The sequence below is a fragment of the Lates calcarifer genome, unplaced genomic scaffold (genome assembly GCF_001640805.2).
Source record: "Lates calcarifer isolate ASB-BC8 unplaced genomic scaffold, TLL_Latcal_v3 _unitig_5776_quiver_344, whole genome shotgun sequence".
Classification (NCBI taxonomy): Eukaryota; Metazoa; Chordata; class Actinopteri; family Centropomidae; genus Lates; species Lates calcarifer.
In genome coordinates this window covers 845,544-860,804 of record NW_026117718.1, presented here as the reverse complement: position 1 = coordinate 860,804, position 15,261 = coordinate 845,544, and the positions used below count along the sequence as shown (strand labels likewise).

The window sequence follows — 15,261 nt, the reverse complement described above, 5'->3', positions numbered from 1 at the left end:
ACGTGATTCAGCATTACCATTTAAGATATCAATGAAATATTAACAGTTCTATGTACTAATCCAAGAATGAGAATGAAATAAATCCAAATTTTTCAAATGCTGATATACTGAGGGGGAATGACAGGAGACTGACACAGAGAGCTGGTAGAGACAGACATAGCCAATCAAAACTCTATGGGATTTGTCCCAGTAGAAAATACAAAATACAAATACAAATCTGACTTAATGTTAGCTAGTTCAATCTAGAATTTTCTATCATTTTTTTCTTCTTCTTCTGCCCTCTGTTTTCATCAAGTATCTAACTCTAACTCAGTTAGTTTTGTTGTCATTTTAAGATAATATTTGTTTGTAAAGTTTTCAGTCATTCTGTTGCTCCTGCAGTGCTCTGCCTGTGAACTGTGAGACAAATTCATGCATTAGTTCAAATCACGATTGCAGTTCAGTTTTGTTAAATTGTTGAGCTCTAGTAGCTGCTCTAGAGCTTTTGATTATGTCGCATCAGCAAACTCTATCATCAGCTGATGAAAAAGTGTGATATTGATCAAAAGTTCCATAACAGCTGCTAAAAGGACCTCAAGATAAATTCAAAAATCAAAATAGTTTATTTCTTCAAATCGTCATCAATTCGTCTACACAAGACAGAGAAAGACCATTGTCTTTGTTAGACTTCCTCTTCTTGGTGTTTGATAAACCTGTGTTGCAGGATGAGCTTGACCACCTCTTTCAGAGAAACAGAGGTGAAGAGGAGTCCACAGCTGTGCAGACAGAAAGACTACCCTGCAAACAATCACAAACCTGACAGGTACTCTGATTCAGCAGGCTGACTGCTGCTCCAGCTTTTATTTTCCAAAGACAGTCAGCTTGTTCAGAAACCCAGTTAAACATTTATACCCCTACACACATTTAATAATATAACCACAGCCCCTTCACTGACACACACAACACAGCATGAGGACAGTTCACAGTCGCCCGACAAAGACAACAGTCTTTACTTTTGAAAAGAGAAACATTCTTCCTGCCAGGTAACTTAAAAATGAAGAAATGAAAATATTGAATGTGGAAATAAAAAAATCATCTACCAGAATTTTGCAACAACTATCTCTAAACCTAATACATGTGTACAAACTTGTGTATAAAGGAGAAAAAGACACAATGAGAAAGGAGAGAGAGAGTAAAAGAGAGATAAATGGAGAAGTGTGTGTACATACGTTCCTACCTGTTTTTCATACAGCCTGTCCACTTGAAGGAGACAGGAGAGAGAGCTAACAGCCTCTGAGAGGTTTATGTCTGCTGAGCAATAACCATGCATGTCTGATGTCTGTGTGTGAGTGGTGATTGTAGCTGAGTAAACTGGACACTGAGAGAGACACTCAAACACCCATCAGAGCTTTTTGTCCTACTGACAAGAGCTGTTTACAGAAACACACATCCACCTACAACAGCCTTTTCAAAGCCCAGTCCACCATCCACAACTGTTACCTCCAACAGCACAAATCTGGTAGCTCTTTCCAGAACAAGCTACATTTAATTAATATGTTGAAACTGCAGTATTGATTTTTTAAAATAACTTCCACAATCAGACCACTTCTGTTACAGTTTTTTTCTGAATGCTTAAATACCAAGTGTGTCAATCTGCATATTCTCTGCTTTTCAGTTTTATAATACATCTCAAAAACAAAACATTGGCAAATTAGTATAGCTATGTAGAGACAATTAGCTTTAACACTGAGTTCAGAGTTTTAGTAAATAGACCACAGGTAAAGTTTTTTTTTTTTTTTGTTTAGCACAAATGTAGCACAAACGAGATAGAGAGACACACAGACAGACAGACTGACAGAAAGAGAGTAGGTCAGGAGGCTCTATGGCTCCCTCTGCAGGTCAACATCAGTTGAGAAACTTTGAAGCTTGCAGATTGGAAAAGAAATAACACTTTGACCCTATAGTGGAAAAGTGGAGGTGATGGAGAAAAGTATAACCAGAGGAAATATCTCGGATTCACCAATAAAGAGGTAGACTGGAGGAATAAAGGCAAAATATTACTCATTACAGAGCATTTTTGTTTTGGCTCCTTCCTGCAGGCACTGAACTTGTGGTGCTGCATTAGTTCATACATTCATACATGGGTGCTATGAACTAACAAAATGAACTGATGCAGACATGGAACCTTTTAAATGTAGTTACACTTTTACATTCTAGTTTTCCTTTCATAAGATCATAGTAGGTGAAAGATTTTAACTTTCTGCTGCCCTATGCTTATCTCAACCTTGAACCTCAGATAAACTAGGTGTGCACAATGGTGGACTTTTGCCAGTGGGCCAGTTGGGCCAGACATCAGACAAAGAAAGACAGAGAAGAAATGACAGGGAGCAAGCTCAAAGAGGAGTTAAAATCCAAAAAAAAAAAAAAAAAAAAAAAAAAAAAATCCAAATGCTTCAAATACAGTGAATTCAGAAAGTATTCAGACCCCTTCACTTTTTCACATTTTGTAATGTTTCAGCCTCATTCTAAAATAAAAAAAAATACTATTTTTGATGATGCAACTAAAAAGTAAAAGCATTCTGACCAGAGTACTTGGTGTATAAGTGTTGTCAGTACATGGCACCTGGATAAAGAGGTAAAGATGAGTTCTGTTTTCAAACAGAGCCTTGAGAATTATACACTGGCAGTTGGGCTGGAGTCACAGTGGGGATGAGGAGACACTGGTCTATATGTGAACAATTGAAAATGAACAGAATACCTCAGAGGATGAGTGGATAGCACACCTGGATATGAATGGCATGGATGCTCCACTGAAATTGGATGCAGGGGTGCAGATAAACATCCTGCCCATGAAAGACTTTCAAAGACTGAGAAAAAAAAGGCCAAGCTACAGACAAAAGGATAAATCTGAGTACATAAGATAACAAGCCTATACTCCTTTAGAGAGAGTGTAGAGTTATCCTGTCCATGTCATAGATTCAGAGAAAGTGACATTTAGTGGTCAAAAAGAGAATAAAGAGACCGCATCAAGCAATGCTACACACAGTGACTAAGTAAAAGAATACAAAGAGATGTTCAAAGGAATAGACAGCTTACCAGGCAAACATAGCATCAAGCTAAATGATAATGCAAATCAAGTCATTCACCCAGCGAAAAAAAAGTGACATTGGATTCTCTGATAGAAGGAGGAGTCAGCAGGAAAATAAAGGAACTCACAGAATGGGTGAAACTCCTTGGTTATACCAAACTAAATGAAGATCTGATCTGTACAGATCCCAAGGATTTGAAGAGAGGGATCCAATATGAGCACTACAAACTACCAACAAAACTGGATAGAAACAACACAATGAGAGAACTTGATGCATAACTGGAGTTCTACCAAATTGTGCTGAATGACAAAAGTGGTGTACATTTAACACATCATTCAGGAGGCATAGATGCCAATGGCCAATGCAAAATGGGCTGAAGTAGCCAGAGACGCAGTGAAGGATGAAATACTGAGGATGGCGATTGAACAGATGCACTCCATACCAGCACTTCAAAGGTGATTGATCTGTGCTGGACAGAGTTCTGTTAAGGGGCATAAAAATAGTCACCTCTATTTCCATGAGATTACAGATGTTGAGACTAATGCACAGAGGACACTTAGGCATCAAACAATGTAAAAGACATGCCTGAGATGTATTATACTGGCTGTGTATGCACAGAGACCTTAAGACTATGCACCACCAATATCAGCAACCAAAGTAGCCAATGAGACCACATGAAAAGCCACATGAAAAACCACGGGAACCACGGAGAAAGGTGGGAATGGATCAGTTTCAACTGAAAGGCAAGGTCTACTTACTACGACCATTCCAATTACCCAAACTTCTCACTGTCGTCAGGCACAATGGCAGAGTAGGTATATTTGTAGTCCGTGGGATTCCATTGACTGTGATAAATGACAGTGGGTCAAACTTCAGTAGTCAAAATGCTTTAAAGATTTTATTGCAAAATGCAGGTTTGGACATATAACATTAAGCAGGACAAACATAAGACAGGACAACTCAAAACAGATTGCTTTCCAAATGTAATTCAGCTCTATATACACTGAAAGTGAGAAAGATTTGAGGTAAAGGTATACTCTTAATGCAAGGGAAATTTTATTTAGCCTGTATGAACCAAATTATGTCTACTTGTTTTTAGGAAACTAAGGTATCCACTCCTTTACAAAATGATGTGAGTTTGACCTGTTGGAGGAATTTTACGGCAGTTAATTACTTCTTGTGATCATCATTCACTGGTAGATATTTCCCAAGACTGGTTGGATGCTCCAAGTCAATACATCATTTCAAAATCACAATGGATGCAGCTGATGGTCAGACTTGTTTCTGCAAGCAAGATATGTATAAAAATGTGAAACCACAATCAATGAAAGTGCTCTTTTAGCAAATTCATGCACAACACTGCAAATGGGCCCCTGGCCTTGCCTTAAGTATCTGGACAATCTCTCTGGCTTTAGAAATGAACTGTCCCCATCCCATTCCCGGATGTCCTTTAGTGCTATTTGTTTGGAGTGTAACTTACAATGGAGGTCAATAGTTGTATAGCAGCCTGTACAGGCAGGAAGCTAGCAGAGCATGGAAAGGAAGAAAACATGGAGAGAAGAATAGGCACAGTGATAGTTCACAATGGTCCATCACTACTGTGATCCATGTATCATCTTCTTCCAAATGAGTCATACACACACAGATTATTACTCAGTATGAATTATCCATCTTCCTTTTCTCCAGAGTTTAGAGAATTCTACACAGTTTTCAAGTGTTAATTTACGTTATCATGTTCTCTTAGCCTGCCTCTTACATTTTATATCATCTCTCAGTAAAGAGAAACTAAAAAGCTTTAACTTTCTGCTCAAAATCAGAGGTGTGCTACTGTCAGCAGTAAGATGCTTGGATATCAAAAAGCAACACTTCATACACATCTCAGGATCAATTACTGTTATCTTTTTAATAGTTGTCAGTATCAACTGTAAAAAAAAAATGGATGATTTAAAAGTATGCCAAGTCTTTCATTCACTGGAAAACAAGACAGGAAACCAAACTGCAGGGTTAAAGGACAGGATGTACAACTGGACATCTGGAGGCCAACAGCGGAATATGATACCACTGCACACACTCATCCATTCTCCTCTCTTCCTGTTTTCTCTCTCTTTTACTTCCTTTTCACTCTAATGCAACATTACTGTGGTTGACAGTTACTGTTTGAGCCAAATGCTTTCTTTCTAAATTAAATCACCTGATTACAATATACAATATGTGTGTTTACATGACTTGTAGACAAAATAGGTGTTGCTAAGGTGTTCACTTTGACAAGTTCCATCAGTCAGTAATAAGACAGACAGCAGCCAAATCCACTTCTCCACTACAGGTACCACTTACAAGGGTACAGATTTGTCATTTGGGACTGTTGTCAGTCCAGCAACAATTATAGTTTTTCACAATTTTTCAGAATCTTTGGCTCATTTTCTCAAAACCATAAACACAAATCAACACACTCTAAATGCAAAACTTAAACAAAAGCACTTTACACTCACACACAATCATATGATTAAATCTTTCTACCAAACAACAACATACATAAAGGTTTTTCTGTAAAATAAATAAATAAAAGTGGCTAATTTTTCAAAATTTACAAACAAAAAAGATTAAAACAAATGCAAAATATAAGACAAAAAGAAATTCAGCTGCATCCTAATTCCTTTTGGTCTGGCCACAGCAGCCTTATTAATAACAGTATGGATATGCCATATTGCAGCAAGACAGCAATTGCAGCATGAGAAGTAGACCTAAAACAGTTAATAGCTAACGTACACAAGCCCACCTGGTGGATGTTATTGAATATTGTGTTGTCTGAAATTATGGGGTTCTGAATTTTCTTGTGGATTTCACATGCCAACACCATATCTCTGCTCTGCACAAGATCTAAAATTATGATATAATACAATATTGACAAAAATATGATATAATTGGTTATAGTTACATACATTAATTAGAGTAGTATTGTGTAAATAGTAGGCAATTTATCAATTCTGAATGTTCAGATGATGGACAGATCAGGTTGGGCTGAACTCTCTGATCAGCCTCCCTCATACTGGCATTTAAGCAGGCGTTTTACTCACTGAAAATCAGACAGAGGTCAGGACAGCAAGTCTCCAGTCAAGGAGATTACATATTGACCATGACTACTGAACCCTATTCTGTAGCGATCAAATAAAGAAAGAAAATTATAGAGCAAATTGTTGCTCTTTTGAAACCACAGACTGGAATGCACTGCAAGGGTCACACAGTGAGAACATCATGGAGGTTGTTGACTGCACTACTGACTACATCAACTTCAGTATGGACATTGTTGTTCCGGTTAAAACTGTACGCTGCTATGCAAACAACAAGCCCTGGATCACAAGTGACATCAAGGGCCTTCTGAATCAGAAGAAGAAGACCTTTAAAGATGGTAATTAGCAGGAGCTCAAGTGCGTGCAGGAGGAACTCAGAGTCCAGCTCAGAGAGGCGAAGGAGCAATACAGAAGGAAGCTGTAGCAGAAGTTGCAGAATAACAGCATGAGGGAGGTGTGGGATGGGCTGAAGATCATCACCGGCTGCAGCTCAAAGAGGGGTACCACCATTGAAGGAGATGTTGAGAGAGCAAACCAGTTGAACAAGTTCTTCAACAGGTTTGACCACCCCAACTCACCCCAGTTCAGGTGTGTGCAGAGCTGAGGAGGCTTCTGAAGGCCTGCGTGCTGGAGCTGGGAAACCCTCTACAGAGAATCTTCAACCTGAGCTTGGAACAGGGGAAGGTCCCTCGGCTGTTGAAAACATCCTGTATTATCGCAATCCCAAAGAAGTCACGTGCTGGAGAGCTGAATGACTTCAGGTTGGTTGCCCTGACGTCACACGTGATGAAGACCATGGAGCAGCTGCTGCTACAGCACCTGAGGCCACAGGTCCATCACGCTCTCGACCCTCTGCAGTTCACATATCAGAAGAGGGTGGGAGTAGACCTGACGACATCATTTACATGTTACACCGATCCCTCCATCACTTGGACAGAGGCAGCGGTGCTGTGAGAATTACATTCTTGGACTTCTCCACCACCTTTAACACGATCCAACCGCTGCTCCTCAGGGACAAGCTGACAGAGATGGGAGTAGACTCACACCTGGTGGCATGGATCACGGACTACCTGACTGGCAGACCCCAGTTTGTGCGACTGGATGACTGCAGGTCAGCACAGGTTCATCACATGGTGCGACTCCAACCACCTGCACCTCAATACCACCAAGACCAGGGAGATGGTAGTGGACTTCAGGAGGCCCAGGCCTCACCCAGAACCTCTGTGCATTAAAGGTGACTGTGTGGAGTTTGCACAGACGTACAAATACCTAGGAGTGCTGCTGGATGATAAACTGGACTGGACTGCAAACATGGATGCTGTGCAGGAGAGGACAAAGCCGACCGTACTTCCTCAGAAGGCTGGCATCCTTCAACATCTACAAGAAGCTGCTGCAGATGTTTTACCAGATTGTTGTGGCGAGCGCCCTCCTCTACGCGGTGGTGTGCTGGGGGGAAGCATCAAGAAGAGGTACGCCTCACGTCTGTACCAACTAGTGAGGAAGTCGGGCTCTGTTGTGGGCACGGAGCTTGACAGCCTGACATCTGTGGCAGAGCGACGGATGCTGAGCAGGCTCCTGTCGATCATGGACAATCCACTACATCCACTGCACAGCATCACCTCCAGACAGAGGAGCAGCTTCAGTGACAGGCTGCTGTCACTGTCCTGCTCCACGGACAGACTGAGGAGATTATTCCTCCCCCACGCCATGCGGCTCTTTAATTCCACAAGGGGGGGATGTTAATGTCAACTGCTCTGACGGACTACACACTACATACATACATATATACACACACACACACTGTACACCATGCACCTTAAATATGGCATTCTGTCTTTGCACTGGACTTGAAGTTTCTTCACTGTGTTTTTGTGGACTAATAAAGTATCTATCTATCTATCTATCTATCTATCTATCTATCTATCTATCTATCTATCTATCTATCTATCTAAGGATGCTTTGTTACATGCCACAGGTTTGACTCTATGATGCCGTCATGCTGTTTAAAATCAGTTACAGAATAGATTGTAGAGTCCCAATTCCATTTGTCTTATATAGTCAGTTGGCCAATAAGGCTAAGAGTCCAATCCACTTGTCAACTCTCGGACAAATTATGAACAAACCATGTTTTTTTGCTCTTGATGACACTTCATAGATGTCACATAAGATGACATAACTGTGAGCCATAATAAATTCCTGCACATATGTAGTTGTTTTTTACAGGAGGCCAGTCTCGCTGACATCCATTGCCAGACTGAGACAGATGAACAAGGTGCAGAGAGGCTATTAAATTCTGGTGCAAGCAAGCAGACCTGAAAAACAAGAAATCAAAAGTCTCCCCAACACATTCTTTACTCAAGTGGGTGTGGGTGTCAAGGTGGGTGGCTATGGCTAAGCAGGTAGAGTGGTTGCCTACCAACCAAATGGTCGGTGGTTTGATCCCTGGCTCCTCCAGTCCACATGGTGAAGTATCCTTGGGCAAGATACTGAACCCCATATCTCCCCTGAATGTGTGTGTGAATGGGTGAATGTGACATGTAGTGTGAAGCGCTTTGAGAGGGGTCAATCCGACTAGAAAAGTGCTATATAAGTACAGTCCATTCAAATAAGGCCATATACATAATACTGTCTATACACCACTGTATGTAAGTGTGTTTGTGTGTGTGTGTGTGTGTGTGGTTGGTTGTCTGTGTGTGATTAATTTCTTGTTGGAGTGGAGTAATAAGGAAAATTCATGGCCAGGCCTTTTGTAAGGAACTTATTGTCAAATATTACATCCACACTCCTGATGGCCCAATCCATTTTAGGAAGAATAGCAGGAAATTGAAAGTGGTTGTGTAAGCTGGTCAAGGTCTGCTGCCTTGCTCAAAATGTAATTTCAGAAAATGTGGTAACCTTTTTGTGTTACTGTTGGTGGACTTGCTTACACACTGACATAATGTGACAGGTGTGTTAAATATTATTTATTACACCTTACTACAACCAAAGAGACTAGGAGACTATGAAGGACCCCATGTCTCGCACATGTATGCACACACAATATAATGATAATGAACTTTACAATATTTCTTTACAGCCTTTTTTCTATAAGGTATGGCTATGATACTGCGCTTATGAGGATAAAACCAAGTGGTTCACAGTCACACTGAGTGTTATATATTAAAGGTTGGATATTCATGCACAACTGCTGTAAGTTTCCAATAAGTGATGTGTTTAGTTCACTGCTAGCTAGATTGAAGTGCATGTGCTAAGGTGTCGGAAAATGATTAGCTTAAAAGTTGAGCAACACATTAACTTGAAATTGTTGGTGAAAAACAAAACAGCAGCTGAATCTTTTCATACATTGTTTGAGGAAGACTGCATGTCACATGCACGTGTGTTTGAATGGCACAAAAGATTTTGTGGAGGCAGAGAGGATGTCCAAGACGATGAATGTTCTAGGTGCCCATGCATGTCAAAAACTTCTGACAACATTCAACAAATTGAACAAATTGTTTGAAATGATCGACGACTCTGTATAAGAATGAGAGCAGAAATGGTCTTCATTGATAAAGAGACAGTTGCATGAAAATTTGAACTTTACAAAAGTGTGTGCCAACGTTGTCCCAAAACTTATGACTCCTGATTAAAAGGAAAACTGCATTGGAAAACACATTCATCACCAAGGATGAAGAAAGCATGACAAAGCAAGTCCAAATTTAAGGCTATGTTGATTGTTTTCTTTGACATTAAGGGCATAATTTTGGAAGAGTGGGTTCCAGGGGGGTCAATGGTGAATCAACACTATTACAAATGGTTCTAGAAAAACAGCGAGAAAAAGCCTGTTGTTTCAATGTTTTTTATCTCTGATTTGTGATCATGAGCCAAATAAATAAAAATTACAATTTCCTGTGTAGAGTTTACATGTTGTTCTCCCACATTAAATGTAATTTTGTTGTCCTTAACCGACAAGCAAACATTCACATCCACTTCACATTGTGATTGTCCAACTTGTGTCGCACAACTCTTTGTAGTGGGGAAGTTCCAGTGATTAGGAATGTGACAGCGTGATCAGGGAGGAGGAGGAAAGTCAAAGGACATCTGGTGGGCAGGTGGTGTGTGACAGGAATCATGACTTGAGAACCTTTTTAAGACTCAAAAAATGTGAACTTATATGTGAACACACACACACACACACACACACATATATATAGTATAGTATATAGAACTTTGTCAAGAAAATAATGCTGATTAATTCACAATGTTGTGATGAGGATAATTTCAAAATGGGCTTGGTGAATTTTTAATACATACATAGTTTCTATTACAAACTGGGGGCATGGAGTTTTAAATACTTGGACAATGACTAGACATAGAGTATCTAACAAACTTCAAATCAAATGTGGATTAAAGATAAAAAAAAATCTCAACACATCTGCTAAAGCTCAACTGGTGCCGCAGCAGACAACAGCTGTGGCAGGATTGGAGGATGAGGTCTGAAGCACACATTAATAGTAAGTGAGTTTTGGTGGTGCAGCAACTACTGTTTCAACATAAAGCGGAACTTTTTTTTAAAAGAGGCCACAACGGTATAGATGTTTAAAGAACAACTTTAGTTGTAGTAGTTAGAATTTCAACACACATCACCTCCTCACTCCCTTACTGCCATTCATCCATTCATTCATTGACTAGAACCAAAAATAAGCTTTGGGTCTCTGATTGCTGACTTTCTTTTGAATCTGTATCTCGTGGATAAAGCCAGCAGGTCAGACAGCAAGTGAAGTAACTGCTGTTGGTCTCAAAGTCCAGTTAATCACAAGGTCTCTTTTTCCTGTTGCACCCTCTTTTTCTGCTGACCATAGCAGGTGCCCTGGAATTCACAGCATGCGCACACACACACACACACACACACACACACACACACAAATACATTGTTCTTGGTGTCCTTCTGTCTCTCACATGCAGAGATCTAGATCTCAGAGTGTGAAAAGAGAAATGGCCAGTGTGAGGGTCCATGCTGCTTTACCTGATCCTCCCAGTCAAAGTGAAGAGGACAACAAAGAAGAGGAGAAAGCTTTTGGAAATATTTTAACAGAATTAGAATCTGTGGACCTGCCCCTTGGAACTACCTTAAGGTAATCTCATTCAGGACACAATTTTAAAATTTCATGTGCTGGCCACAATTGATTGTGGAGTCATTCATCTGATTTACAAAGTCAATAATGTAAAATGCTGCTTGATCTTAATATGTACATCAAGAGATGCCTTTATGAAGATTATGAGCATCTATAGGGAAATTTGAAAGTAGCCTACTGTATTTAAGAAGGAAATAAACACATTTACTCACTATATTTAAAATGTCAAAGGTGAAACTGAACTTGTAGCACAATGTACTTTTAAAAAATAGATTTAGAAACACAGACAGAAATTAGCTTTAAGAGCAGCAGCAAGTATCATTTTTTTGTCCTAGGTATTGCTTTGTCAGGCTTCATTAGACTGACTGCTGCTATGCGTGGTCTGGTATAAAAATCTGTAGACATTCAGGGCTGAAAGAAATATCACTGCATGATTTACAGGTGACAACATGTAATTACAATATTATTGAGTATCAATCATAAATAGGGCAACAACAGTGTTTTTTCTTTTTTCAAATGCCACATTGTCTGTTATGAAGCTATTTATACAGCCTTTCTAATTCTTCTGTTATTATGGTAAACACGACAACCACTTTAATTATAATATAGTACTTGCTAGACTGATATAAATTCTGCAATTCAACAATGTAGCCAGCAACCAACAACCAGTATGGGTTTCCATGTTGATCACAGTGTTTTTGGGTAAAGGTCTAAAGGTCTGGGGATGTGCACTTATCTTGCTGTAACCAACTGTACTGTAACGTGCCGGATGTGTTGAAACAAAGCTGCTGTCACTGACTTCATTACAACTGTAGAGCGCCCCCCATAGATCAGCTGTCATATTGAGCTGTACCTCGCTGTAGCTGCAGTGATAGCCACAATGCACATAACAATCATGGCGGAGAATGAAACCCTGGAGTGTATAACGGAGCACGAGCGGATTTTACAGGAAATTGAGAGCACCGACACAGCTTGTGTCGGTCCCACTCTTCGGTAAGAATATACGGCTTCTTAGAGAACACTTACCAATCATAATTTCTGTTTGTTTGATTTCATCACCCACATTATCAGATCTTTTGTTCATGAGCTAGTTTAGCTAACCTAGCCACCGGCAGGCTAACGGTAGCAGTTTTTGCCAACAGGCTACATGGTGTTGAAAGCCTTGTTGGTTTGCTAGCTAACAGGCTAACATTGACCATCGCTTCAGTCAGGTAAAGGCTGCTATAGTTAAACCGAGTTTGTGTGTGATTTCCCAGGTTGTGTGTACTGATGGACGGATGGTGACCTGTCAAAGATGTAAACATCATAAGTGGGTGTGGCTGTGGGACTTCACATCTTGCTGATTTTAACTGACGGTGCTCACAATTTCGGCTACTTGTTCAGTAAAAATAGAAAATTAATGCTAGTGACATAACAGTATACTACGGCTGGATGTGTCATTTTGACCCCTGGTTTTGTGTTGTGGTTTTCAAATAGCTTTATGACGGTGCAGTGGGTGTTGAATTGCTCAAGCTAACGGTCTCTAGCATGCTGCATTGGCTACGGTAGGTAGCTACCAAGCTAGCCTGCAAGGCCATACTGAATTTGAATTACATTAATTTGACAAATTAGTGATATTGGTAAAACTGACTTCAGCCTCAGGTGTACACAGGCTACGGTGGTCTTTCAGCATACGTGGGGAAACCAGTGAATATATATGCCGTACAGGTACACCTTTGGCAGCTTGTTTCATTTCAGTGATTGTTTTATGGTGCTCTCAACACTGTCATTCTTGTAACAGCTTAGTTGATTTAGGTTAGTTATTAAGAAATGCCAGTCATGCCTTTTGCCTGGTCATCGGCTCCCTGGACTGTTCATTAACACTCACATTGCCAGTGAGCAGAACTATTCTTACAGTCACAGTAGACATACTATGTCTACATTATATCTACACAGCTTTCTTGCAGCAGTCTGATTGAAAGGGCATATACTAAAAACAGCTACAGTCATGGATACATGATTTGTACTTGTATATTTGTGTAAATGCATTTGAATTATTCATACCTTGTGCTTAAGAACAGGGTGGACTTATGGGCTGTTGCAGGGGTCAGACATGGGCGAAACATGATAGTTCTTCTAAACAACAAACCACCCTAACATCAAAGTTTCTTAAATCTGGATGATTTTTCCATTTTACTACTTTAAATTACATTTGTGCTGTACTATAACTTATACCAGCTATAGTGCTGGTGGTTTTAGACAGTGTAGCCTGTGTAAATTTCTTCCTGGGTGTGGACTAACACATGGATGAATAAAAAGAGGAAGTTATAAAAGATGAAGTTATATAAGAGTTCTGTCTGATACATATGTATCTAGCTGTTGGCGGCATAACACACTGACTTTTCACATATTGGAAAGCAGAATGATAAAGCATATTGTTTGTAATACAGAGGCCCGCTTTAGACTGCCAGGACAGGAAGCCAGGACAGGAAGCTAACTGGAAGCAGGAAGACAGTGATCTATTTGTTTCATTAACCACCTGTTTTCAATTATCAATAGCAGGCAGCATGGAGACTGGTGAGACTGGCACTCATGGGTGTGCTTGTGTCCAGTTTGCATGTGCTGTGCTGATCACTGTATCAAGCCTAATACTCAGCTTCAGTTACTTGAGGAGTTCTAATGGTAATCAGTTATTTTTTAAGACCACCAAACATTAGCCAGTGCCAACTTTCTGTTGTAATGATTTGCTGCCTTTCTGTGTTGCATCTGTATTTTTGACAGTTTTTGGATAATTAATGCAAACAGTTTTATTTATTTTGCATTCTGTGGATTAAAGCAACTTTGAAAAAGAAATAGATTTGTAAATAAATTAACCCTCTGAAGTCTAGGCCACTTTTGTCAGTGTACTCAGACCAGTGTACTATTTAAAGAACTGTATAAATCCAATACTGAAAGATACAAGCAAGTAACTGATGACTAAAATGTATTAAATTGTATTCATTTTTCAACAGAAGAAAACTATGTGCAAATGTTGGGAGTCTAATTTCATATAGCCCAAGGTCTCCAGTAACAAACAAAAGAAAAATGAAGTCTCTAGTGCACACACAGGCAGAGATATTTACATTTATATCTATGCGTCCACTTGTTTTTTTCACTTGGGCCATTCCGCCCCATTGTTTCTGACCCAGGATCAGGCAGTGAGCTACATCACGCACACACTGCACTCCCAGGGCACAAAACTCCTCAAAATATGGTCAAATATGTCTCCAAAACCTCTATATTCAAAACCTCTAAAAACCCCCTTGGTTTCTCCTGGGTTGTTTTCGTGGCAGAGCCGCATCTTGGCGGCCGTATCCTTTGTGAGCATCATTTTTTTGTGCGTGCTACAGTGCTACAGTAGAAGCACACGGATGGATCAGCTGCTTTCAGATTACTATCTTGGCACATTCTTTTACCTCTGAAGTGTGAATTCATTCTAAATTAGATCTCTAAATGCTAAGGACACAGCATAAATGTAGTAGGTAATGTCTGTAAATCGGTGATCCGCCATATTACGACTCTCATTGGATCAGCTGTTTTCGCACGGTTCAACAACACAGCTTATGATTGGTTTACACAGTCAGTATGGCTGCCATAAATTTCATTAATCAGAACATGGTAAAAATTATTTTGATGATAAATTATGTATGAATAAAGATGCAAAACACAGATTTATCGACTTATTTTTCCCCCGGAAATAGCAAAAAATGACACCAGTTTCCATGATGGGTTACAAAGCCCCTAGAAGGAGTAGAATTGCAAATGAGGGCTTGTTGGCAAAATAGAGTGGGGCATGGAGAAAGTATGTTTCTAAACAAATGTGTTACAGAAATATTAATGAAAGTATCAGACAAGTACTTTTCCAGTTGCCCGCGACTAGAGGGAATTCAGAGGGTTAAAGTAGTACTTCTTTGCAAGCTTAAAAGGGATAGAGAATGGGAATGGGAGAAACCTCCTTTCCTCACAGTTCTAAAGCATAATCATCACCTTGGA

At 39.8% G+C, this 15,261-nt stretch overlaps 1 protein-coding gene across 6 annotated transcripts in view; it reads left to right on the top strand.

Moving 5' to 3' along the window:
* The first annotated feature begins 11,031 nt into the window (after positions 1-11,031).
* The window catches only part of exoc6 (exocyst complex component 6), a 53,939-nt gene continuing 49,709 nt past the window's right edge, over positions 11,032-15,261 (top strand). For 2 of the 6 annotated variants that reach the window (XM_018666489.2, XM_051069068.1), the window contains exon 1: positions 11,032-11,250. In XM_018666489.2, the coding sequence (XP_018522005.1) occupies positions 11,075-11,250 (176 nt within the window). In that variant the 5' untranslated portion in view covers positions 11,032-11,074. Of the gene's footprint in view, positions 11,251-12,070; positions 12,244-15,261 lie in introns of those variants that run through there. The other 4 variants (XM_018666492.2, XM_051069067.1, XM_051069066.1 and 1 more) reach the window with 4 other exon arrangements.